Source organism: Cucurbita pepo, chromosome LG11, assembly GCF_002806865.2.
Source record: "Cucurbita pepo subsp. pepo cultivar mu-cu-16 chromosome LG11, ASM280686v2, whole genome shotgun sequence".
NCBI classification, from domain to species: domain Eukaryota; kingdom Viridiplantae; phylum Streptophyta; class Magnoliopsida; order Cucurbitales; family Cucurbitaceae; genus Cucurbita; species Cucurbita pepo.
Window position 1 is genome coordinate 8360532 of NC_036648.1, and position 26659 is coordinate 8387190.

General features: G+C 33.9%; 6 protein-coding genes across 8 annotated transcripts; 4 read left to right on the forward strand and 2 right to left on the reverse strand.

The window, feature by feature from the left end:
- The first annotated feature begins 5454 nt into the window (after positions 1 to 5454).
- On the forward strand, positions 5455 to 7195 carry LOC111806169 (auxin-responsive protein IAA16-like). Of its 2 annotated transcripts, none has more exons than XM_023691540.1 (5): positions 5455 to 5836; positions 6146 to 6354; positions 6500 to 6638; positions 6825 to 6886; positions 6959 to 7195. In XM_023691540.1, the coding sequence occupies exons 1-5, from the start codon at positions 5571 to 5573 to the stop codon at positions 6994 to 6996; spliced, it is 714 nt and encodes a 237-aa protein (XP_023547308.1). In that variant the 5' UTR covers positions 5455 to 5570; the 3' UTR covers positions 6997 to 7195. The 2 variants fall into 2 exon arrangements, with proteins under 2 accessions (XP_023547308.1, XP_023547309.1); XM_023691541.1 differs by having other exon boundaries at positions 6503 to 6638.
- A 2660-nt stretch (positions 7196 to 9855) lies between these two features.
- On the forward strand, positions 9856 to 10578 carry LOC111806172 (pathogenesis-related protein P2-like). The gene is made up of 2 exons (XM_023691544.1): positions 9856 to 10129; positions 10323 to 10578. The coding sequence occupies exons 1-2, from the start codon at positions 9866 to 9868 to the stop codon at positions 10485 to 10487; spliced, it is 429 nt and encodes a 142-aa protein (XP_023547312.1). The 5' UTR covers positions 9856 to 9865; the 3' UTR covers positions 10488 to 10578.
- A 1770-nt stretch (positions 10579 to 12348) lies between these two features.
- LOC111806171 (pathogenesis-related protein PR-4-like) lies at positions 12349 to 13101 on the forward strand. Its single transcript, XM_023691543.1, has 2 exons — positions 12349 to 12648; positions 12735 to 13101. The coding sequence occupies exons 1-2, from the start codon at positions 12385 to 12387 to the stop codon at positions 12897 to 12899; spliced, it is 429 nt and encodes a 142-aa protein (XP_023547311.1). The 5' UTR covers positions 12349 to 12384; the 3' UTR covers positions 12900 to 13101.
- Positions 13102 to 14337: 1236 nt separating this feature from the next.
- Positions 14338 to 15716, forward strand: LOC111804822 (pathogenesis-related protein PR-4-like). The gene is made up of 3 exons (XM_023689620.1): positions 14338 to 14344; positions 14431 to 14666; positions 15552 to 15716. The coding sequence occupies exons 1-3, from the start codon at positions 14338 to 14340 to the stop codon at positions 15714 to 15716; spliced, it is 408 nt and encodes a 135-aa protein (XP_023545388.1).
- A 2901-nt stretch (positions 15717 to 18617) lies between these two features.
- On the reverse strand, positions 18618 to 19659 carry LOC111805876 (photosystem II reaction center W protein, chloroplastic-like). The gene is made up of 2 exons (XM_023691147.1): positions 19536 to 19659; positions 18618 to 18973 (listed from the first exon to the last, which is right to left on the reverse strand). Exons 1-2 carry the CDS (start codon positions 19618 to 19620, stop codon positions 18666 to 18668), a joined length of 393 nt encoding a protein of 130 aa, XP_023546915.1. The 5' UTR covers positions 19621 to 19659; the 3' UTR covers positions 18618 to 18665.
- An 806-nt stretch (positions 19660 to 20465) lies between these two features.
- On the reverse strand, positions 20466 to 25755 carry LOC111804982 (E3 ubiquitin protein ligase DRIP2-like). 2 transcript variants are annotated; one of them, XM_023689830.1, is made up of 7 exons: positions 25215 to 25755; positions 23961 to 24060; positions 22754 to 23090; positions 22169 to 22671; positions 22034 to 22090; positions 20948 to 21020; positions 20466 to 20847 (listed from the first exon to the last, which is right to left on the reverse strand). In XM_023689830.1, exons 1-7 carry the CDS (start codon positions 25327 to 25329, stop codon positions 20674 to 20676), a joined length of 1359 nt encoding a protein of 452 aa, XP_023545598.1. In that variant the 5' UTR covers positions 25330 to 25755; the 3' UTR covers positions 20466 to 20673. The 2 variants fall into 2 exon arrangements, with proteins under 2 accessions (XP_023545598.1, XP_023545600.1); XM_023689832.1 differs by having other exon boundaries at positions 22034 to 22084; positions 25215 to 25754.
- Between the last annotated feature and the right edge of the window lie 904 nt (positions 25756 to 26659).

Genomic DNA, 26659 nt, shown 5'->3' on the forward strand with positions numbered 1-26659 from the left:
TTTTTTTTTTTTTACCCATTAAAAGGCATTTTATTCAAATTAATAGGGATGGCTTAGATGTCCACTTGAGAATGGAGAAATGTTAAAATAAATAAGAATGGATGAAAATTAATTATAAATTATATAACGTTTTAAAAAAATATTTTTACTACGTTGTTAAATTTTGAGCAATATGATAGATGAATCATAACAGCGACCCATACCGAGGACTTCGATCAAGATTCAGAATCTGAATTTGGTACTTAATGACTTTGACATTTCCTTGTATCTCGTGCCACATAGTCACGTTACTTACTTCTCGTTCTAAGAGTAAAGACTATCCTCACAGACCAACACGAGTCTTTTTAGCATGTTTTGTTCTCACTCACATGCATCCTAGACAAATTACCGGGAGATCACCCAACATAAAATTACAGCAAAACACGCTTAACTATAGAGTTTTTATAATTTAGCCACGGAAAAAAAGGTGCCCATTGTTTATATAGGTAGTAACTTTTAATTATTTTAAAGCCCTCTTTAGTCATCTATCCTCATGACCATTCTCATTCAGATATAATCTCAGTTCATTCATGTACCTCGTGCTTAACTATAAGGTTATCATGACGGTTGAGTAAATTGAGAGCACATGAATAAACCAATATCACATTCCAATAAGAGTAATCTTGAGCATATGAAATTATACTTAATAAATGCCTACAAAAATTCATACTTTCCACCAATACCCATAAAACACATTTTTTTTTTTCGGTGGCTCAATCATGCTCGAAAACACATGAGTGAGAATCAAACATGGTAAAAGAACTCGTGCTGGTTCGTGGGCAACGTACTCGAGTCGCACAAGATACAAAAGATATCGGGATCATCAAGTGCCAAATCCATATTCCAGATCTCGAGTCCGAGTACCAGACGTATATATTAACTCAACCATGGTGAAAAGATGATTTAAATTAGGTGGGAAAGTACAAAGTGTTGAGAATAATAGTTGAATGGAATTAAATGCGAAAAGCAAGAAGGAATCTTTATAATATATGAAGAAAAGGAGACATTTTTAAAAAATTTAGTACAAAATGTGAATACATAATTAATTAATATAAGGTATGTGAATAAATTTTAATATATAGTTGTTGCATGCAATTTCATTAATGTGTCACATGGGCATTGTCCCCTCTTTTAATTTCTTTTGTTGGATCCAAACCTAGGTGACATGCCAACATGTCCAACCCACTCTTTGTTTCCATAATTTGGGAACCCATAATTATAATTTATTTATTTACTTTTAAATTCTTTTCAATTTTTAATTGGGAGATTTATTTTCTATTAAATTTTAAAATTTAGGAATTTATCCATATGGTTTGATTCCTCTTCTACAATTATTTTTTTAAAATAATTATTTTTCTAAAATTAACAAAAAAAAAAATTAATTTCTTTTTTTTTAATATTTAATTAAATGCCTAATCATAGAGTTTCATATATTTAAGAGGGTTGGAGGTGTAATTATAATAAATTTTAAAATAATATTTTTTAAAAATTAAATATATTTATTATCCAAAAATATTCTAACTTTAGTTTTGGATTAAAATCGTTAATATTTTATTTCAAAAATACCCTTTAATTTTTAAAAGTGTTTCAAAAATACCATTAAGTTTTCAAAAAATTTATTAATATCGTTAAAATTTTTAAAAAAACTTTAAAAATATGTTTAAATTTTTTTAAAAAATTAAAAAATACCTTGATCACCGCATTCAAAAAATACTCATGAACTTTTCGAAATAACATAAGGTGTCGATAAAATTATTTAATTTTTTTTCATAAAGATGAAAGGATGTTAATGTTAATTTTAAAATTTTATGAATGTTTTTTAAATATAATACTAGCAATAAATATATTTTTGAATTTATGAAAAAATGTTAAAAAATATTAATGATTTTTTTTAATTTGATTGTTAAGTTTAAGGTTATTTTTTATTATTATTTTAATTTAAAAATATTATTGAATTTTAAAAAATTTAAATAAATTATAAAATGGGAGAATATTTTTATTAATTTAACATAATTTTAAAATTTGATAAATTTGGTAGCTTTCAATTTAGATTCCCAATCTTGCACCAGGTACGCACGAATGTCTCCCAAGTTTGACTTTTGACTTTCGAAGTGGGACCCACCCCCCGACATGTCACTTATTATATGAATTTTACAGCTTCTTTCCAACAGCCTTAAAAGTCGGTGGCCAAAAATAAATTAATTTTTAAATATAACTGTCTTTTTTTATTTATTTATTATTATTATTTTAAAAAAATGGTTAAAAATTAATTACTTTTTTTATAAATAAAAAAATTGGTAGTTATTTTTGTGTCGGTTATATAACCATTCTAAGCTCCATTATGTCATTATATCTTGCCAAGATTTTATGTTTTGTAGTACCCATGTACGTTTTGTCTCTATATCTTATCAAATTTACATTTTTGTCCCTACGTTCGGTTTCAATTTAATTTTTATTTCGTCCTTAAATTTTAAAATATTACATTTTTATTCTTCATTTATTCAGTAATTTCAATTTTTAACCCTTTTTCAGTTTGAGTTCCCGCATTAGTTGATGATAATAAGGAAATATCTCTCTAATAGATATGTTCTAAAATCGTGAGGTTGACGATCATATGTAACAGGCTGAAATATACAATATCTATTAGTAGTGGAATTGGGCTGTTACAAATGATATCAGAACCAGACGTTGAACAGTGTGCCAACAAGGACACTGGCCTCAAGGAGGTGGATTGTGCGATCCTATATTGGTTGGAAAGAAGAACGAAACATTCAAAATGTGTAGATGAGGCTGATAGCAATACATAAAAGACTAAAGCGAATAATATCTACTAGCATGAACTTAAGTTGTTACAAACTTTTATATGTGATTGTTCGTTAGAGTTTTCACTTTTCATCATTATTAAAATTAAATTAAAAGTTATTATCATGATTATTTAAAATTTGTTAATGAAAGTTAAAAAGCTAATAAGAACTGAAGGGTAAATATGTAAATTTAAGAATTTAGGAACTCAACCGAACTCATAAAGATTTAACATTTTGTAATTTATGGGGTCAAATGAAAACTATACCGAAAATTTAGAGAATTCATAAATACGGTTCAAAACTGACCATAGTGATGTGTATGAAAATTGAGTTACGACTAACATTTTATGAGAAATAACGAGCGATTAATGTCAAACTCAAATTTTTATTGATATTATATATATGTGTGTTAAATTAAAAAAAAAAAAAAAAAGTGTAATATCTCATATCCCGGGCATCCCCAATATTTTTCTACGACATGATCACGTTATTTAGTTCTTTCTTCTACGAGCGAAAATTATCCTCAGAAACTAACATGAGTTCTCTCAGCATATTTTAGCCTTAGTATGAGTTCTTTCAGCATATTTTATCTTCGGTCATATGAGGTCACCCAATATAGAATTGCTCATAACAAAACGTGCTTAATTTTGAAGTTTTTATGATTGAGCTATCGAAAAAGAGGTGCACATTGTTGATATATGTAATAATTTTCAGTTCATTTTATCCTTAAGATCCAAATGTAATCTTGATTCATTCATGTACTCTTCATTTACTCGGGTGTTACATAATGTTTAAGATATTCTTAAAAAATTTCAACGGTATATTACCAACTTAGTCTTCCCTCTTCCATAACTGACCTTAAAATGCACGTTTTCTTTTAATTCAACTTTAAAAGACACGTCAAATACAGACATTCAACGTAAATTGATCTGCGTGTGAAAACCTACGAAATGGAATAATACATAAAATAAGTCAAATTTACTATTTATTTTTATTAAAAATCGTGTCGTGTATATTAGTCATGTCAATTGTATACGAATAAAATTAAAGTTCGATTAATAATTAATTAACACATAATCATATTAAAAGTTAATAATATGATTCAAAAACTTTACCCTCGTTTTCCAAATAAACACAAAATAACAATAAGAACAAAAATCAAAAGAAAAATTTGAAAAAAAAAATAATAAAACAAAAATTTATGGATAAACACGATACTTTCATCGAAACAAGTCAAACCATAATAATAATATACAATCATGAACGATGATTTTTCAAACTTTAAAATTAGGGTTCTGAACGCATGCAATTGATAATCAACAATTTTATAAAACCGTAGCTATTTTCTTGAAGAACTGAGCGAAATTGTTTCACCGAAGTGGAGAAACGAAGCCGTTTTACGGAATCGACGAGTAAAAGATTGAGATGGTCCCTTATCCTTCTTAAATGGAATTAAAAAAAGAAAAAGAAAAGTTCTTTGAATGGTGACCATTAATGGTGATGAAGGGTATAACAATTGATAAGATGGTAGTGGAAGAGGCTATCCCATCCCCCTCTTTAACAATTTTTTTTAACCTTATCCTCAATCCCCACTCATCACTAATATATATCCTTAACGATCGAAAAAGATCAACTCAGTTCATCGAGCCTGTAACAACTCAAATCCACTGCTATAATCTTTTTTAGGCTTTTTCTTTCGAGCTTTTCCTTAAAGTTTTTAAAATGCGTTTAGTAAGGAGATTGTCCACGCCCTTGTCAAAATTGCTTTGTTCCCCTCTTCAACTGATGTGAGATCTCACAGAACCCATGCTTCGGTATACCAAAGCCTAGTAGTTTCATTCAACCTGATAGTTTAGACATTAAACCTACGTCCATGCATGTGGCTCGGTGACTCAAAATGTCAAAAAAAAATGTAAAATTGAGAATATTTTGATATTGCTAAGGGTAAAATAGTCAATATTAACATTATTATAAAATGGAAAAAAAAAAATTATAATAGTTATAATTTAGCAAAATAAAATAAATATTTTAAGAGAGAATAATTAGATTATTATTAATATTTTTATTTTTAATAAATAATAAAGAGTGAATATTTAATTAAAAATATTGATAAATAAACAAATAATAGAGTGTTGGGAGATTAACAAACAAATCCAAAAAGCACTAAAAAGGGGAGGCTTCAACAGGCCTTGTCGTTCTATAATCATTTCCCAAAACGACGTCACTCGTGACATAACTTCAATCCAACAAACCCCTCCACGTGGCAAAATCCTCACTCTCCAAATTATCTCTGATGTTTTCATGCCATCCGCGTGAGCCAACACACATTCCTTCTTTTTTTGAAAACTAGCGCACTTTTTCATTTTAGAAAAATAACATCCCACTTTTTTCTAAATATAATTAAAATCATATTCTTTTTCAAAATTTAATTATTATATTATAAGAATTTTGATTTCATCCTTAAATCCATCATACTAAAATATTTTAATTTAAATACCCAAAACCGTCATTTCACGCAAATTTCAACGCTATTTTTCCAAAAAGAAAAAAGGAGGTCAATTTCCCAAAAACATAATAATTAATATAATATATCCAATTCGAAGCCCCGAATCTCAAATTCCTTCGTCCTGCAAACAAAATTCTCGATCTCGGCGATTTCATAAGCAAAATCAGACGAATTAGCGCAAAATTCCGACGAATTCGAAAGCGAAAAAGAGTAGCAGAGTCATGGAATCGGAGCAGAACGATGAGTACAGAGCGATCTTGATCAATTTCGAGCAGACAGAGCTCCGCCTCGGCTTGCCCGGCGGCGACGGCGGCGAAACCAGCGGCGGGAAGAGTAGTTCGGCGGCGAAGAGAGGTTTCATGGAAACTGTGGATTTGAAGCTTAATCTATCGTCGTCAATGGCGCCGGAGAAGGAGGAGGCGACGAATTTGGAAGAGACTAAAAGCTCTTCGCAACGGCCTAACGATTTCGCTAAGCCTCCTTCCAAGTAATTTTCTTCTTTCTATTTTTAAAATTAATTAAATTTGAGAATTATACATGAAAAAAAAATAGGTAATTAATTATAAAATTAAAATTAAAATTATATTTTAGTGAAAAAAACCCAATTTTTTTAATTATTTATTACTTTAAGAATGTCTCAATAAATCAAAATTGATTAAATAATTGTAAAAATTTAATTTATAATGAAAATGCTAATAAATTGTTTTATTTATTTTTGGTTGAAATTTAAAAAAAAAAAAAATTTTAAAAAATATTAATTTTCTCTAATAAATTTTTATGAATTCATTATTAACAGAGCACAAGTAGTCGGTTGGCCACCGGTTAGATCATCAAGGAAGAATTTGGGGGCGCAGAGGACCGGCGGGGAAGACGGCGGCGGCGCGTCGTTCGTGAAAGTTAGCATGGACGGCGCTCCTTATTTACGTAAGGTGGACTTGAAGCTATATAGTAGCTACAAAGACCTTTCCCACGCGCTTGCCAAAATGTTTAGCTCTTTCACCATTGGTAATTTTTTTTTTTTTTACTTTTTTACTGTCGGCAACTTTTTAAGACATACGATAAGATTAATAGTATATTTTACCCAAAAGGTAAAAATAAAATTTGGTTGGAAATTTTTTAGTCGAAATTCTTAGTCATGATTGAATGGCAGGAGGAACGTGCGAGTCGGAAGGAATGAAGGATTTCATGAGCGAAAGAAAATTAGTAGACCTTTTGAACGGTTCAGAATACGTACCGACTTATGAAGACAAAGATGGAGATTGGATGCTCGTCGGCGATGTGCCATGGGAGTAAGTTTTCTTTTTCTCATTTAGCTTACGAAATGCTCGGTTTATGAAAACAAGAAAGTTATATAGAAACTGAATATAAATAAGAGTCGGGTAGACAAACGAACACTAGCTTATACGAGTCAAATACCTTCAACGTCTACGTAGAAAGACTCGAAATCCTTCTAATTGTACTGTCTTGTTAAACAGGATGTTTGTCGATTCATGTAAACGTTTACGGATCATGAAAGAGTCTGAAGCCATTGGACTCGGTAAGTCACATAAATCTCTCGTTTGGTTGTCTTATTAATTTTATTTTTAAAATTTGATTTAATTATGGACAGCACCAAGAACAATGGAGAAAAGCAAGAACAGAAGCTGAGGTGTTTTTATTTATGAAAATTTGTTTGATATTTACCGATTTAAATTTATTTTCTAATTATTATATATTAAGAACAAGAGGGGTTTATGTGCAATTTCTAATTATTATATATATTGAGTTTGTAAGGACTTATAAAATATAACATTAGCATAGAGGGGTTTATCTGCAATTTCTACTTAATATTTTACATATTATGCTGTATTATTATTTTTATTTTGCCTATTTTGTTTATTTTTTGTGATTTGCTTTATTTATTTGTTTATTTTTATTTAAATGGGTTCTAAATAATAGCATAAAATAGATTTCATTAATTTGCATGTGAATTTTAATTTTTTTTAATTAATTTTTGAGTTCTTCAATTTTTCGGTTTGTGTCAAATAAGTTCACAAAATTTTAAGAATGGTTGTGAAATCTCGTATTAGTTGGAGAGGAGAACGAATCATTCCTTTATAAGCGTATGGAAACTTCTCCCTAGTAGACATGCTTTAAAATTATGAGGCGGCCGACAATACGTAACGGGTCAAAGCGAACAATATCTGCTAGCGATGGGTTTAGACTGTTACAAATGGTATTAGACACTGGGCAGTGTGCCACCAAGAACGCTGGGCTCCCAAGGGATGAATTGTGAGATCCCAATTGGTTGTGGTCGGAGACGAGAACAAAACAACATTTGTTATAACTATGTGAAAACTTCTCTCCAACCGACACATTTTAAAACTTTGAGTGGAAGCCCAGAGAGAAAATCCCAATTGTTTAATAGATTCACGGAATTTTAATTTTATATTTAGTAGATCTCTGAATTTTGAAAAATGCTTACAAATCCTTAAACGTTTGATTTTGTGGTCTATTAAGTTCTTAATTCTTTCAATTTTGTGTCTTATGCGTAAACATTTATGGCAGAGACAATAGACACAAACCCTCCAACCGTGTGCATTTTTCTTCATCTTCGATATGAGCTACTGTAACGCTCTAAGCCCACCGCTAGCAAATATTGTCTTTTTTGGGTTTTCCCTTTCGAGCTTCCAATTTTTAAAACAGTCTGCTCGGGAGAGTTTCCACACCCTTATAAAGATTATTTCATTCTCCTCTTTAACCGATGTGAGATTTCTAATCTACAATCACGAGTAGTGACAGTTTGCATGCCAACAACGCTTTCAACAAAGTCTAACACATACCCACAAGTTTCTATCGACAACAAACTTCTCCCCAACATGTTTCTCAGTTAATAGACGACTATCTACCAATAATTTTGAACACGTTCGAAAACCAACCTGTAAGAACTCAAGCTTCTTTGGTAACGTTTCGAGAGTAATATTCGTTATTGATTCATTTCAAATTTGGTCTTATTTTTTGATATTTTTTAAATTCATAATATAATAGAAACAATGATTAAATAATGGAATAAAACAGGTGGAAAATGTCGAGTGGTGTCTGTCATTAGCAGCGCCAATCATGGAGCTCATACCTCAATTTTGCCAATGTTGACTCTAAGTTGAGGAAGCCAAATATGAAAATCTTGGCTTATGATCGAGACCCGACACATCTAAAACATTGCATACCACATCACGAGCAACACTATTTTGAACAAGTCCGATATGTCGGAATGTAAAGTCCTCGACATTGTCTTGTGACATGATCACATTTCTTACTTGGTTTAAACCGTTCCAAAGAGTGGAGTCTGCCTTACAAACAAACTTAGATTTTTAAGGATGTTTTGTCCTTCCACACTTCCATCCAACATAAAATTACTCAAAGCTAAAGAAAAGCAAAATCTAAGGAATGTTTACGGGCTAGGCCAAGAAAAGTCTAGGGACATCGACTTAGGCCAAAACTACAAGGGAACTTACTGTTGGAATACCTACACGCTACGTTAGATGAATTGACTGATGCATGAATAACACATAATCTGTGACCCTGTTTTACACATTATTTATGTTATGACATTATGGTGAATTTTATGATGCATGTAGTTCCTCTTTTGTTGATCATGTTACTAAGTTAATACGACCACATTTACACGTGTGAGACATAGAGAATTTATGTCATAAAAAAAATATATTATCTGCATCATTTTTAATATGGGGCCTTATGCATGTTGTACGTCGTATATGAGTATAAATTACATCTCCAGTATGTTATATATGAACACATACATCATGTTATTATTCATGTTCCTTTTGTCGGTTTCCATCAACGTGAGCGTGCACTAGATGATACTCAGGCCTAGGAGGTACGTTAACAAACCCACCTATTGACTTAATGTGCATGTGCATGAATCGTATATAGAAAAATACTATGCATCCAACCCTCCCGAAAAGAAAAGTAAAGTCCAAGGAACAATCACAAAACCTAGGTCCACCACGTTAACTTCACTTCATTTAATTTATTGATGTAGTTAGAAGAGTCGTCTGGTGCAAGTAAGCTAGTCTAGAAACAGTCCTATGTTTAATTTCATAATTATTTTTTTATTATTTATTCTCCCACCACTCTTAAAAATAATTTTTAACTATTTAAAAGGTAATTTTTAAAATATATATTGGAATGGATTAAATAGTACTTCTATTAAAAACAAAATTTTAAATAAACTGTTCGAAAAATCGAACCAATTCGACCTGGGTTGGATCGAGTTTATTTACAACCCGAACAATTAAATTAAATCTAAAAATTATCCCAATTCGACCTGATCTAACCCAATCCAGCCTACGAATACCCGTGCCTATAAAGTAAATGATGAAAGTTGAATTTAAGCATATTAATGGGGGAGAAAATTCAAAGGGTGGGTAAAAATAATATATGAGTGGAAAAGTATGCACTTATTTTCCACTATAAATCAAAGCACTCTCTCAATGAAACCTCACAACAACAAAGAATGGATAAAGGAAGGTTTTTGATGCTATTGGCGTTGGCTTTGGGCATATTGAGCTTGGCTAATGCTCAAAGTGCCACCAATGTGAGGGCTACTTACCATTTGTATAACCCACAAGACATCAATTGGGACTACCTTAGGGCAAGTGTTTTTTGTGCAACATGGGACGCCAACAAGCCCTTGGAGTTTCGCCGCCGCTACGGTTGGACCGCCTTCTGTGGCCCTGTTGGCCCTCGTGGTCAAGCTTCCTGTGGTCGTTGTTTGAGGGTACGTAAATCTTCTCGTAATGAGTTTTTATGAAAGGAAGAATCGAAACATTGAAATTAAGAAAATTTGTGAAAATGTTTGCAGGTGACTAACACTGAAACAAAAGCTTCGGAAATAGTGAGAATTGTCGATCAATGCTCTAATGGAGGGCTGGATTTGGATGTGAATGTGTNTTTTGTGAAAATGTTTGCAGGTGACTAACACTGAAACAAAAGCTTCGGAAATCGTGAGAATTGTTGATCAATGCTCTAATGGAGGGCTGGATTTGGATGTGAATGTGTTTAGGAGAATCGATACTAATGGAAATGGATACCGTCGTGGCCATCTTATTGTCAACTATCAGTTTGTTAACTGCTAAGTTTCTTTCTCTCTGAAAGAAGGAGAAACGGAAAACTATGTTTTAATGAATAAACTATGAATAAAGTACGAACAGTTTAATATATCGTTTACATTTTGAGATAGCCTTAAAGAACACGGTTTATTATAAACATTTACGCTCGACCAGAAGAAACTATTACACATTAATTGTTCGAAGAAAAGTCTCGAAAAAAAAACCCTCAACGTCATCCAATCTCTGTCATTTTCACTTTCGCTCATCTCCAACCATTCTATCACTACTGTACATGCGATTCTCACCGTAAATGAATTGTGACTTGAGACCTTTGAAGAATATTTTTCATTGTTCGGTTACATGTGTGACTTGTAATTTTCTGTTCGGTCAAAAAATAATCCAAAAAAACGAGAGTGGGTTTCCTTAAGTTCGTTGTGAAATCTCACATTAGTTGGAGAGAGAAATGAAATATTCTTATCCAAACATTGGACGATGTGCTAGCGAGAACACTAGGCCCCCAACGGGTGGATTGTGAGATCCCACGTCGGTTGGAGGAGAGGAACAAAACATTATTTATAACGAGCTAATGCAGTCAACTTGAGCAGTTACATTTGGATTAGTCAAATATATTTTTTTATCCCTTATTATGCACTAAATATTATGATTTTAACACGTAAATAATTTTATTTTTTTTAAACATAGTAGCTGAATCTAGGAACCGTCAGCCAAATCAAGCTTAGGAACACCAAGTTGAATCTGAAACTGTTGGATGAAACGCGTACCGACTAAGTTGGATGAATTGACTGATACATGAATAACACTATACTTTATTAGCTACTTACTATATTTGATGTTTCATGTATGATAAGCATGAATGAAGTACCATAAATATATATGCACTTTATACTATAATACGTAAGGAAGTATTATGTGGATCATCTCTCATTGAACCCTAATTCTGAATGTGGGACCCCATGCACATTATACGTCTCACAAGCATAGGTTAATTATCCAGTATGTTACGTACAGATCGTACACCACGATACTTGTTCTTTTATTTTTCTTTGATTTTCGGTAGCGTGAGTGTGCACTAGCCCATAGTCAGGCAAACCCAACATATTTGGTGTCTGGCTTGAAGATCACCCTCTACGAAATGATATTGTTTTTTCGTCGATTTTATGGAGAAGGAAGTCAAGTCAATTTTGTGGGCCAATCGAACCATGTGGGTGTGGATTGAATATTCAAATTAAACATTACCTATTCTTTTGGTTACATATTTTTTTAATTCAAATAAATTTTTTTATACATACATATACATACACATATATATATATATATATATAGTTTTTGTGGAAATTAATAAAAAAAACATTTGGGGTTGGAGTAAAAAAGTGAATAATTGAAATTGAATAATAATTGCCACGGTTTGAAAATAGTTCAACTCCATTAAAATATTGACTAAAATTTTACGTGCACGAGTTAAATTTCAAAAAATTATATTTTAATAGTTGAGTTATCATCATGTTAGTAATAAGTGGGAGTAGTTTAATCAATTGAACTATGCTCAAATTGACAATTTCAATGTTGATGTTTGGTCGAAGCTATTTTTTTAGTTACACATATTGAAAGCGTCGAACCGAACGTTCAAATCAGGTTTTTTTTTCTTCTAACGTAATTGTTTAATAAATTTAAAACACTTAAAATTTAGATCGAAGAGAAGATTCAAACCAACAATGTATAGTACTATCTTATCTCTTAAAGTTATGTCGACATCATGGAAGAACGGTCAAACTTGGAAAAAAATTTCAAGGGCGGCTAAGAATGAGATTTGAGTTGAAAAGTATGAACGTTCCTCTCTATAAATTAAAGAACTCTCCCAATGGAACCTCACAACAAGTTATAGAGAGAATCAAGAAAGAAAAGAATGGAGAAAGGGAGCTTTTTGATGATATTAGCTTTGGCTTTGGGCATATTGAGCTTGGCTAATGCTCAAAGTGCCAACAATGTGAGGGCTACTTACCATTTGTATAACCCACAAGACATCAATTGGGACTACCTTAGGGCAAGTGTTTTTTGTGCAACATGGGATGCTAACAAGCCGATCGAGTGGCGTCGTCAGTACGGTTGGACTGCCTTCTGTGGCCCTGTCGGCCCTCGTGGCCAAGCTTCTTGTGGACGTTGCTTGAGGGTAAGTAAATCTCCTAGTTCTTGCGAAAAATTATCATGTTTTAGAGTTACAAATGTGGTGAGAAATTTTCATGGGAATGTTTGCAGGTCACTAACACTGAAACAGGAGCTTCGGAAATTGTGAGAATCGTTGATCAATGTGCCAATGGAGGGCTGGATTTGGATGTGAATGTGTTTAAGAGAATCGATACCAATGGAAATGGAGTCTTCCGAGGCCATCTTATTGTCAACTATCAATTTGTCAATTGCTAAGATTTTTCTTTCGGTTTATTCTTCCTAGAAGAAGAAAGAAAGAATATCACGTTCTAATAAATAAGTGTGAACAATAAACTATGAATTCAAGGTTTCTTGAATTTATGAACTTTTTTTTTTTATAATGGTATGGATAAAATAAAAATGTCCTATGTACGATTGTGTCCATAACTATTTAATTTATCTGAACCATTTGTTCAATATAGTACGACACTATGTCAAATCAATATAACTTCGGTTTAGTGAACGTGTGACGTAAATCACTTCAACACCAACCTTGAATATAAAGATTTGTATCGATTCTCGCTTGGGAGGAGATATAAGAAAAATGACCAATTTAACCTTTAACTCGAGTGTAATATTTGGTTTCTTTAGGAGTTTTAACGAGTTTTTGTTTTTTTTTTTCGAACAAAACATGAACAAAAAAAACATTAGGTTTTGGTCAAAGGAAGAAAGTCAAACCCTATGATTGAAGAAACACCAATGTTTAATTAGTTAAGTTAAGTTAACGTAAACAAGAGGAATAATGTTCTCAAAAGAAAATTCAAAGGCGGCTAAGAATTGAATAAATGATGTTTTTATTGAACCAATTAATTCATTAAATAATAAAATTTCTTGTTTAATTGGTTCTTAAATATTTAATTTTATATTTAATATATTTTTTTGATGTATAAAATTACTCGATTAAATACAAAATAAACGGTTTTTTTGCTCTCTTTAGCTAACAATAACTTAGGTTCAATCTCAATTCTTAAACCGACTAAAGTAGAAGAAAAAAACCAACTTGTTGTAGTGAACCTGTAGGATCCTATTCGGTCAGAGAGAAGAACGAAACATTCTTTATCAGGGTGTGGAAAATCTTGAGAGAAAGCTCAAAAAAGACAATATCTGCTAGTGGTGGGCTTGAGCTGTTACAGAACGGAGCCGAATCAAAAACTAGAGCAAACCCTTGAACAACTGATAATACCTATGAACCGAACTTGAACAGGGTTGAAATAGCTGAACNAAAAAACTAGAGTAAACCCTCGAACAATTGAGAATACCTATGAACCGAACTTGAACAGGGTTGAAATAGCTGAACAAGAACTAAACCAAACATGAACAATATTGATCGAGTGGAATTAAGACTAACCCGCATAAAGACGCCATAATCCAACATAAAAAAACACAAAATCCTTAGCAAAAAGTAATATTCTTAAACGACATTGTTGTAAACGACTGCANTATAATCCAACATAAAAAAACACAAAATCCTTAACAAAAAGTAATATTCTTAAACGACATTGTTGTAAACGACTGCAGGCCATTGTGAGTAGACAAGATGAAAAGAACATTCCCTCCTCCCTCTATAAATAATAATGCATGCCCAAATTAGGCATCAAAGCAAGTAGAACAACATGGAGACAAAGGGTTTGATGCTGATAACGTTGGCCTGTCTATGTCTTGTAATGTTGTCCAAAGCTCAAAGTGCGAGCAANGCCTGTCTATGTCATGTAATGTTGTCCAAAGCTCAAAGTGCGAGCAACGTGAGGGCANTCCTGTCTATGTCTTGTAATGTTGTCCAAAGCTCAAAGTGCGAGCAACGTGAGGGCAACATTTAACTTCTACAATGCCCCCGAAATCAATTGGGACTTGAACGCTGTGAGTGCATTTTGTTCCACATGGGATGCCGACCAGCCTTTGGAGTGGCGCAGCCAATATGGATGGACTGCCTTTTGTGGCCCTGTTGGACCTCAAGGCGAGGACTCCTGTGGCCTATGCTTACTGGTACGATCGTTTCGAATGACTTTTTAAGTGCTTAAAAATATATTTTGTGTTTATGAACGTACTTTGAAAGACATTCTAATAGGCTCGTAATGATGTTCTGTTGGATGATAGAACCTTTAGCCTTTTACGTACGTCAAAAATTCAGGTTTTTTTTATGGATAATGTACTTGCATTATCGTTATATGGATGAATTATATCGAGATAACGTGGTAGGTATATAACAGCTCAAGTCACCGCTGGCAGATATTATCTTTTTTGGACTTTTCTTTTCAAGCTTCCTCTTGAGCTTTTTAAAACGCGTCTATTAAGAAGAGATTTCCACACTCTTATAAAGAATGTTTCGTTCTCTTCTCTAACAATTGTGGGATCTCACAATCCACACCCTTATAAAGAATATATAATGTTTATAACTGATGTTAATGATGTGTGACGGGTGAAGGTTTAATATTTAAATTTTATGAAAATTTAGTTAATAACCAGACATGCATTATAGATAAGTAATATTTTATAAAATAATAATTAAAAAAAAAACCCAACCAAACAACCTTAATCCAACCAAAAAAATAGAACGTTAGGTTGAGAACACTATTCGAGTTGCTCGAGTCACCAACCCAACCAGCTTGAAATTTCGAGTTAGTCTAAATGATTTTTCGAATTCAACCCAACAAGTATACAACCCTATAATGTGAATTTGTCACTCCCTCTCTATACCATTGTAATGGTTACTTTAATACGAGAGTAAAGTATTCATCTTTATAATCTGAACATAATTCAACTGAATAAAACATATATCGAATAAAAAGTCGAAAATTTGAATCGAGCGTTAGTTGCATGAAAAACTTATAATAGTTCATCTAATGGTGAATAAAATACATGAACATGCAGGTGACTAACACGGAAACAGACGCTCAACAAACCGTAAGAATTGTGGATCAATGTAACAACGGAGGTCTCGATTTGGACGTCGGAGTGTTTCAAAGTCTCGACACGGATGGAAATGGCAATGCTAATGGCTTTCTCACAATCAACTATGATTTTGTGAATTGTTGATGCTCATCCAAGATTATCAAAGAATAAAAGGGGGAATTTTGTGTAATGACTAATAAATTTTATTCCAATTTATTAAATTTCAATATGTCCAAAATATTTATGTCGATGTCTCCATTTTTCTCAAATTATGGATGAAAATAATATTATGTTATTTTTTTTTCAATTATTTTATAAAGTTTAAATTTCTTATTAATAATATTATGTTCTGTTTTTCTTTTATATTTTATTGAATTTTTTTATGATATTAATGGAATATATAGAATAATACCATGAATTACAAGCCATATTACATATTTTTTTAAAAAATATAGTGAATAATTTTATTATTATTATTATTATTTTTAAAAAATACTTATAAAATTTTAAAAAGAAAGGTTAATACATTTATTTTTATAAAAAAAATTACTTTTTTTTACAGTCACTAATATAAACAAAAATCGAAGGATATTAATTAAATTTTTTAATGTTGTATTTTTGAAATATTATTAAAAGTTTATCGGTATTTTTGAAATAAAATACTAATTATTTTCGTCCAAAACTAACGAAGGTATATTTTAGATTTTTTTTTTTTTTTTTTTTTTTTGGTTTAATAAGAGTATATTTTTATTAATTTAGCCTAAAACTATAAATTAAAAACTAAATAATTATCGAATAAAATTTGAAGTTATTTCTTTTTTGTTTTTGAAAATTAAATATTTTTAAAATCTGAGAAAAATAAATTTAAAAACATTTTATAAAAATTTATTTTGGTTTTAAAAATTTGATTAAGAATTCAAATTATTGGATGAAAATGAAAATTATACTAAGAAAAGAGGAAAGAAACAAATATAAATTTTAAAATAATACTATTTAGGATGTAACTTTAGGGAAGAAACACGGGAGGTTGATGTTGCCTCTCGGAGTCTGACCTTGTGTGAGATCCCACATTGGTTAGAGAAGAAAACGAAGCATTCTTTATAAGGTGTGGAAACCTCTCCCTAACAAACGTGATAAGCGCCTACACTGCTGGAATTTGCAAAGCTAGAGGTCCTTCTAGAATCCTTGCAAAANTCTCAAATTATGGATGAAAATAATATTATGTTATTTTTTTTTCAATTATTTTATAAAGTTTAAATTTCTTATTAATAATATTATGTTCTGTTTTTCTTTTATATTTTATTGAATTTTTTTATGATATTAATGGAATATATAGAATAATACCATGAATTACAAGCCATATTACATATTTTTTTAAAAAATATAGTGAATAATTTTATTATTATTATTATTATTTTTAAAAAATACTTATAAAATTTTAAAAAGAAAGGTTAATACATTTATTTTTATAAAAAAAATTACTTTTTTTTACAGTCACTAATATAAACAAAAATCGAAGGATATTAATTAAATTTTTTAATGTTGTATTTTTGAAATATTATTAAAAGTTTATCGGTATTTTTGAAATAAAATACTAATTATTTTCGTCCAAAACTAACGAAGGTATATTTTAGATTTTTTTTTTTTTTTTTTTTTTTTGGTTTAATAAGAGTATATTTTTATTAATTTAGCCTAAAACTATAAATTAAAAACTAAATAATTATCGAATAAAATTTGAAGTTATTTCTTTTTTGTTTTTGAAAATTAAATATTTTTAAAATCTGAGAAAAATAAATTTAAAAACATTTTATAAAAATTTATTTTGGTTTTAAAAATTTGATTAAGAATTCAAATTATTGGATGAAAATGAAAATTATACTAAGAAAAGAGGAAAGAAACAAATATAAATTTTAAAATAATACTATTTAGGATGTAACTTTAGGGAAGAAACACGGGAGGTTGATGTTGCCTCTCGGAGTCTGACCTTGTGTGAGATCCCACATTGGTTAGAGAAGAAAACGAAGCATTCTTTATAAGGTGTGGAAACCTCTCCCTAACAAACGTGATAAGCGCCTACACTGCTGGAATTTGCAAAGCTAGAGGTCCTTCTAGAATCCTTGCAAAACGCTCACAGAGAAAGCTAACTTAACAAATTGATTCCAACCAAGAGCTAGTTAGAAGATGAATGACTCTTAGATCGAACTTGGAATCTATGATGGTCACTCTTAGATACCAAGACAATTGACTCCAGAATTAGCTTGATCAGAATCTGTTTAAACATCAAACCTACCAAGACAATTGACTCCAGAATTAGCTTGATCAAAACTAATTCAATGAATCTGTTTAAACATCAAACCTAAAGCAAGGGTTGAAAAAGAATAACACCAAAAATACCAAAAGGGTATCAAGAAAACACAAACGTTTTTTCTGTATTCAATGAAAAATCCCTCAAACATGAGTATTACATGCCTTTAAATAGACCCAAAACATAACCGTAACAAAATAAAGTTCAACCACCAACCACTAATAAATGCTATTAAATACAAATTGAAAAATATAAGGCAATTCATACACACTTTTAATAAATGCTATTAAATATAAATTGAAGAATATAAAGAAATTCATAAATTGTCTTCATTGGTAGTTCAACTACCAAAGGAAAGTCTTCTAATCACTTTCCAATGTCAGCCACTCCATTATTTTCTTGATTTGATACTGAATCTTCTTTGTATTGCTTCTTATAATTGCTCGTTCGGGTACATGCACGTGATCAGTTGTTGGATTCATATCAAAACGCGTTTTAAAACCGTGTAGCTAACGACGATACGTAACGGGCTAAAGTGGACAAATCTATTAGCAGTGAGGTTGGACTATTACAAATGGTATCAAAGTTAGACACTGGGCGGTATGTCAGCGAGGACGCTAGGTCTCCAAGGGGGTAGATTGTGATATCCCACATCGGTTGGATAGGGAAACGAAGCATTTTTTATAATGGTGTGGAAACTTCTTCCTAACATACATGTTTTAAAACTGTGAGGCTGTCGGTGATACGTAACGAGCTAAAACAGACAATATATACCAGTGGTGATTGATTCAGAGTGACAAACCAGAGTCGTCATCTTCATCTAAGGACGAAGCATAAACAAAGTATAGAGCCCAAATTAAACCAAACACCCCAACTAGAATCCACCCTAGCAGGTTGTTGCTTAAACCAAAAGGCAGCCCTGTCCCTTCTGTGCTCAGCCTCTCATCCACCAGCGCCACTGCCGGACCGGCCGCTGCCATTGTAGCCATCGCCACCGTCGCTACCGTCCCCGAAACCATCCTTTCTTCTGACCTCTTCCCTTCTCGCTTCTCCTCCACCTTGCACTTTATCGCTCCCTTCTTCATCTTGGGTAACCCTGCAGATACTCCCATTTAGTTCGAGAGCATATTTCTAAACTAGTTGAATTGCACTAAGACTCTACAGCCAATTTCATCGTTCGAAAATGAATATGATCTTCTCTACTTTTTCTAAATGAATTTTGAGACCTTACGTAAGATCTCACGTTGATTGAAGAGAGAAATAAATCATTGTTTATAAAGGCGTGGAAACGTCTCCCGAACAGACGCGTTTTAAAACCGTGAGGCTCACGATGATACGTAATGAACCAAAACGAACAATATCTGCTAGTGGTGGGCTTGGACTTTTACACCTAAGCCATGATCGATCGAAGAGTTGCTAACAAATCTAGAACTTCATATCAGGGATATAAGTTCATGTAAGGTTAGAAGTTTCGTTCATGAACTTCTACGATTGTGTCTATACACCGTTCTTGTCGGAACGATCAAAATGATAATTAAACTAGAAAAACAGAGAGAACCCATTAGAAGTCTTTGAATGAAGAGAAAGAAAGTAAAAGCTTTTTGTGGAATTGGATGATAAAAAGGACTGCAAAGGCTATTTGGAACTGAAGAACTCACTGCGAGCAGCCATTAATGGCGGTGGAAGAACCATGGATGATCCTTTGAGTAAGATCCTGGAAGGAGAAAGCAGGGAGGACGCCATTTTTCTGGCAAAAAAAAACCTGGTAGAGGTTGAGGGGAAAGGTGTCTTTTTTATGCACCACATAATTTGGATATGTGAACACCCAAACAGTTCCCTTTGCTCAATCCTCATTCATCCAATCTTTGCTCTCCACGTGTTCAGCCCAAATAAAGAATGGAGCCACCACGGTCATGGGTGTATGCTTTGTGTATGACCGAATGTATTATAAGCAGATGCAACTAGCCGTCAATTCCTCCTACTTGGAATTATGTGCCATTTAAGCCGTTGTGTTGTCTTCTTTGCTTGTAACATATAACATTGTTTTTGTTTTATCTTGCTTTTGAGCTCTCTTTTTAAAATCTCTCTCTGCCCCCGTTTTTTAAAACCTTCTTAAAGCGGAGACAGGAGCTTGAGTATACGTTATTTGGCCCAAAGCAACACGATTTTGAGTTGGCTGACTCACTCAGTGGTGAGAATGAGTGCTTCACAATCACTTACAAACGTTCTTGTGACACCATCGCTGATGTATCGACATGGTTCAACTAGTGTTTGTTACCGATGTCTCACGTCCGTGCATCATTGAGAGAAAGGTAACACCATCGCATCGTTGAAAAGGGTCCGGGAGGGAGAGGGAGGAAGAAAAGGGTGTCGAGGTAGTGCACAAAAGATTACCTCCCATCTTTCATCTTGAAAATTACCCCACCAGAATGAATCTTCTGTTGTTTTCCATACAAATATCAACACTTCGACGAACAAAACAAAACAAAACAAAGTCGAACTGAACTTAGCTCAACTCGTTAAGACAGACAAATTTCATAAAAAGAGTGATACCATTGACTGAAGAATCAGTAAAAAAGAGCCAAAAATGGAATGGGAAACAGCACTGGATCAATTGTTCATTATGTGGGTATACCAATGAAATAAAACCAATCAAAGAATTCAGATATATAACAACAATCTGCATGTTCACGCAAATATGACGAACCCGGAGTCTTCGGGTCCGGATTCTGATGCTCATTAAACATTACAAGATGTAGACGACGTACAGAAGCAAGAACACGATTCAGAACCTCGTCAAGGGGTCTGCACTTTTCGACAGTACGAGAGGACCATAACGAAGTCCTTAGCAGATGAGCCAACCGATGCTGGAATTTTCTTCGCTGTCGACGCTGTTCGAAACCACAAGTCAACCAAGTTCTGTAGCTGCTGCGTTGGTAGCACCGGCTGTCCCCGACACAATATTTCCACCTACGAAGTAACATAATTAAAAAGAAAGAAACATATTGGCAAAGTATTTGGGCACTTTGGGACCAAGCTCATTAAATAAGATATCGAATTGAAAACTCACCTCGGCTTCGCTCTTAAGATCTAGTTTCTTTACGAGATACTTTTGGATAGACGACACGGGCATTTTCCCGTCCCTATAATGTAATAAATGATTAGCAAAGTAATTAGCAAGCGAGTATCAGTTACTTCATTCATCTTAGAGAAACAACAGGAACTATAATTGAACATAAAAACAGAATTCAGGAGATATCACAGAGATATACATGAAAAATGGTTGCCTGTTTTCTTTGAGAAAGTCCAGAACTTCATTGATGCAATTAACTAATTTTTCAAACAAACAACCGAAATAAAAACACACGAAAGGAAACCGACAGAGCAAAATAATGAGACCCCACATCGGTTGGGAGGAGAACGAAACACTCTTTATAAGGGTCTAGAAACCTCTCCCTAGCAGACGCGTTTTAAAAACCTCGAGGGGAAGCCCGAAAGGGAAAGTCCAAAGAGAATAATATCTACTAGCGGAGGGCTTGGGCCGTCAAAGTTGGTATTAGAGCCAGACACCAGGCGATGTGCTAGCGAGGTGGCTGAGCCCCGAAGGGGGGTTGACACGAGGCGGTGTGTCAGCAAGGACACTGGGCCCTGAAGGGGGATGGGATTGGAAAGTCCCACATCGATTGGAGAAGGGAACGAGTGTCAACGAGGACGCTGGGCCCTGAAGAGGGGTAGATTGTGAGATCCCACGTGCGGTTGGGTTGGGAGGAGAATGAAACATTCTTTATAAGGGTGTGGAAACTTCTCCCTAACAGACATATTTTAAAAACCTTGAAGGGAAGTCCGAAAGGGAAAACCCAAAGAGGACAATATCTACTAGCGGTGGGCTTAGGCCGTAACAAAAATTTACATCATTTCATATTATGTAAACCCTTTACGCTGCACAATTTCTAGCTGTCTTAGATCTACAGAGTAGCTATAACGACAAAAGAGTCTCGGGAAACTCAAACAACATTAATGTTTCGACACGACATAGAAAAGTACGTAAAGATATCATTGTCTATATGCAATCTTCTGAATGTCGTCCCTATAATGCGATTGAAAAATTTGATAAATGGACGAATTTAAATGAAGTAATAAGATGGGAGGAACTTACTTTATTCTCAAGTAAGACGTTGATATTTGAGGCAACGGAAAACCGCCCTTCCTAAAACTTTTAATAACAAATCAGTCGTACGAAACTTAAAAGCCGATTTCGTATTACAAATATTTGATAGGTAGAGTATATTACCTGTCGTCCGAGGCGATTAACGTGAACCAAATTGGATTGTTTCTTCTACATTTAGCAGCCGATGCATCAAGAACGACCTGTGCCTGAGAACCTAGCTCACCAGATGCAGCTGCCTTGTTACGAGCAGTTGCCCGCAACCTTTTACGTTTCGTGGATTCTGGGAGTGATGTGGTTCCATTATTATGGTTATCTTTTGCCTTAAAGTTGCTTCCGTGCTCCTTAGTTCTTGTTTTGGGCGTATATAATCCGTAATTCGGAGCTCCAAGTAACAGCGCTTTCTCCTTAGTTTCTTGTGCATCGAGGTCGCCATCAGCAACAAAGGACGGTTCCAGTTTGGCCATTGATGACGCTTGGAAATTTGGCTTGGTAGACTTCGTTCGGTTAGCAGCTTCAACCAAACAATTCAAGGGTGTCCAGAGATCAGCTTTTCCTTCTACTGCTTCAACGTTGTTTTCCAGATCCTCGTGTCTTAGACCGTTCGAAGGCTCAGCCATAGATGAGTCCTGCAACGATTTCATACTTTCATACATCTATGAATGTGGGAATTTTTCCGATATTTTAACGATGTGCGTAAAATCCCCCTACCTGCCTTCTGTGTCGAACAGTCTTATTCAAATAATCAGAAGAGCTCGAACTTGCTGAATGATCTTCTCCAGAATCTTCTTCTTTCTTTAGCGGTTCCTCAATGCCAAAACTACATCCACGTAACGCAGCACCCTTTCTTGCAACGTTCTTGGATCTTCTTCCAGTCAACCCGCCACTCTGCATCGGCACTTTGGGAGTGTTTACCACCAATGATGATAGCGATCTCTCCTTCCTTTTTATGGGCAATGAAGCCAAGGGCGAAACTTCAGGTGCACTAATCTTCCTCCGCTTAAGAGGAAATATTTTCGCTCTTATATCTTGCAAATTGTGGTCGGGCCTGCAAAAGGTAAAACAAAATCTAAATTATGCATCGTCTATTCTTTTTCGTCGAATTATTCCAGCACCATAGAAATCTACCTTCAAGCATAATTAAAAAGAAGCAAAAAGGCGCCATTTTCGGTCAGCCAAAGAAAGTGTATAAATTTTAGCATTATAAAATCCCGTCCAAGGAGACACCAAATCGAAGTCGTTTTTGAAACTCGTTAATCCATATGGATTTTTAAGGCAAGAGAATGGATCAAGACTTTAGTAGTAAGGAATCGGGACCAAGGAAACAACAAAATAAAGTCTTTTCGATAAATTGTGGATCTTAAATGAGTTAATTGACATCTAGAAAGCCATGGTATTATGAGAAGTTGTAAGAAAGAAGAAGAAGATGAATGTTTTCACGGTTAAGCAAAGTTTGGGTTAAGAGCAACGCCTACTTTGCCAAACACCACAAGGAGGCTAAGCCCCGAAGGGGGTGGACACGAGGCAGTGTGCCAGCAAGGACGCTGGGTTCCGAAGGGGGGTGGATTGGGGGGTCCCACGTCAATGGGGGAAGGGAACGAGTGTCAGCGTCACACTGGGTACCAAACACATCGATTGGGGAGGAGAATGAAGCATTCTTTATAAGGGTGTGGAAACCTCTCCCTAGTAGACACGTTTTAAAAACCTTGAGACGAAACCCGAAAGGGAAAGCCCAAAGAGGACAATATCGGCTAGCGGTGGGCTTGGGCTGTTACAGCAACATTCTTTGTAACATAGAAGAGCATGAAAGCATAAAGCTCGATAAATTTTTTAGGAACTTACGACAGTTCTTTCGCTATATGCTCAAGAGAGTCAAGTTACGCAATTCAAGGGAAACTACGAAAATAAAATAACAAACCTTAGTTTTTCCACAGGAAGACAGCCCAGATCAATGTTGCATACAGGACAACAATCAACCTCCTCGTCTGAGAGTTTCTCGTATATGCACTTCCTGCAAACTGTGTGCAACCAGAACTTAAATGTATTAGACAGCTAGCATTCGTTGTCGCCGATGAATGAGTTGTAGTAAGTTGGGGGGCGTTCGTTAGATAAATTCACACAAGTTACGAACAAATGCAAGTATCAATAAGCACAAGGGACCATTCACAGTTCGCAGATATAAAAATACTTATCATAACGGGTAAACAAGCTCTTTAAGGACATGTTTGATGAAGTTTTTTGTTTCGGTTTTCGGTTTTCATAAATTATGTTTTTTTTTTTTTTTTAAAACGCATCTACTAGGGAGAGGTTTCCACACCCTTATGAAGAATGTTTCTTTCTCCTCCCCAACCGAGGTGAAATCTCACACTTCCCAAATGGGGTCTATACTTCTCAAAACTGAAAAGTCCTAAGAAAAACACAGGGAAGTCCGACCATCCCATTTGTAGCAGACAGCTCCAGTAGCCAGAGAAACCAATTCAATGCAATAACATCGTACAGCATGTCAATACACAAAGCACAGAACACGATCGTCCAAAAACAAACGCCTTATAGAAACATGCGACCGTTTTAGATAGTTTTCGAGAATCCCAAACATATTAGATATTCACATAGAGTTCTCAATCTCTTGATGTTTCAGATAAGCAAACACAGAGACCAGAAATCGAGATACAAAGATCAACAACAGAGATTATAACATGCATAGAACCTTTGATCTAAATAGTTCATATCTGTAGAAGATTAGGTATCTCTTCAAAATGCACTGTCAATTTACTTGAGTAGAATGCATATGAAGTGGAATCACAATTCAGTGAACTTGGAACTATGAATCAGTTCAAATTTTGAATCTTTGTAATGTAAACAAGTGATCAGTAAACTGTTCTAAGAAGACAGGAAAAAGAGAATTGGGGAAGAGAAGATGAACTATAAACACAGAAATTGATCCAAATGTCATGAAAAGAGAATCAAAACCAGAAGGAGAAAGAGTTTTTTACCACATCAAACAGCTAAAAGGCAACAGAAGGAGAGAAATTGGCAGCAACCCAGATGATAAAACAGCTAAAAGTGAAGAACCCAAGAAGGGGAAACACATGCAGAACAAAAAGAAACAAAAGAGACACAAATGGAAGGAAAGAATGGCTAAAAGAGCCATTGAGGAAAAAGAAGAACTTACACGTGTGAAGGCAAAGAGATATGGTAGTAGCCTCCTTCAAGAGCTTCTTACAAAGAGGGCACGTCATGCATGCTTCAAGCGTTTCCCTCTTCACTCTCACCACCTGACCCGCCATAGCCACACCCCTTTTTCTCTACACCCTTTCTCTAAACCACATTGAACAAAACACAATCTATCGCAAATCCACGCAGAATCAGGCGCAGATTTTGAAGGGCAACGTTTTGATTGACTTAAACGTCTAGAAACTACGGATCTGAGGGCGAATGCGAGAGAAAAGGGATTTTTGGGGAAATTCAGAGATGGGTTATGGTCCGAATGGGAAAAAATTACGTGGGGTTCGATTCTTGGTTTGATTTTGGACACGAAAGGTACAGGGGAAGGGGAAGGTTTGAGGTTTCGATGAAATAGCATGGTCTTAAGGAAATTATAGATGTGTATATATATATAGAGCGATATAGATATAGATATACGCAGAAAAGGGGAGCGGGGGCGGGCAGTATCTGGCAGATTTGTGCATTGTTTTGAGGAAAAACGTGAGTTGGTGATCGAGTTGGAGAGTGAGTTGGGGTTCGAGTTTGGTAATTTGGTAGGGAAAATGAATAAATTGCTCTGCCCACGTTATCCAACCAACCCTATTCATAAATTTCATAATTGTATTCATTTGTTATTCTCGATCCATCGATTCAACGTATACTTTCGAAACGTCTATTTTATCTTTAAAACTAATTTCCTTTTTTGTGACTACGAGCAAAATTTTGTTTTGCTATACATACTTAATAGTAAATACCTCAAATAAATCTAACGAGTAACTAATAATCCTGTTATAAAGAAAAAAGTAGCTATCGTGTCCTGTTCTGATGAAGCATAGAGTCGTACGGTTTCATCGACTAATAAGGTTATCAAATGAATTGTAATGACAGTTGAAATGACCGAAAAAGATATATGAGTTAATATATGCTCTAAAGTTGAAAATATCATAAAAAAAATTTAAAAAGGTCCCTCAATTCAATTATTTGAATTAATATCGGGGATGTGAATTAATTACATTATAGATTTTGTTTTATAATATAAAATGGCATGCCGCTACTCGAACTCGAACCTGAACCGAGATGCAAAAAGTTATGTTGAAAATGTAATTGGAAATATAGAAAATAAAAGTGATGCATAATATAATTTCAAAATGAATAAAAATGATATTACGCGATTTATTTATCGACTATTTTAGGTATTGATTGAGCTATACTTGAATTGGTCTTTTAAGTGAATGAGAACGTGCCATCCGGAGGATGAAATTCTCTCACACTCACACATTATGTTAAAACTTGACTTGTACATATAATAAATGTGGGATTAGAGATTTGAACTTTCGGTTTCGATGAAAAAAACGTGTCCATTATTGTTGAGCTAAGCTCGTGTTAACAATTTGACTCGTACACTTACTGTAA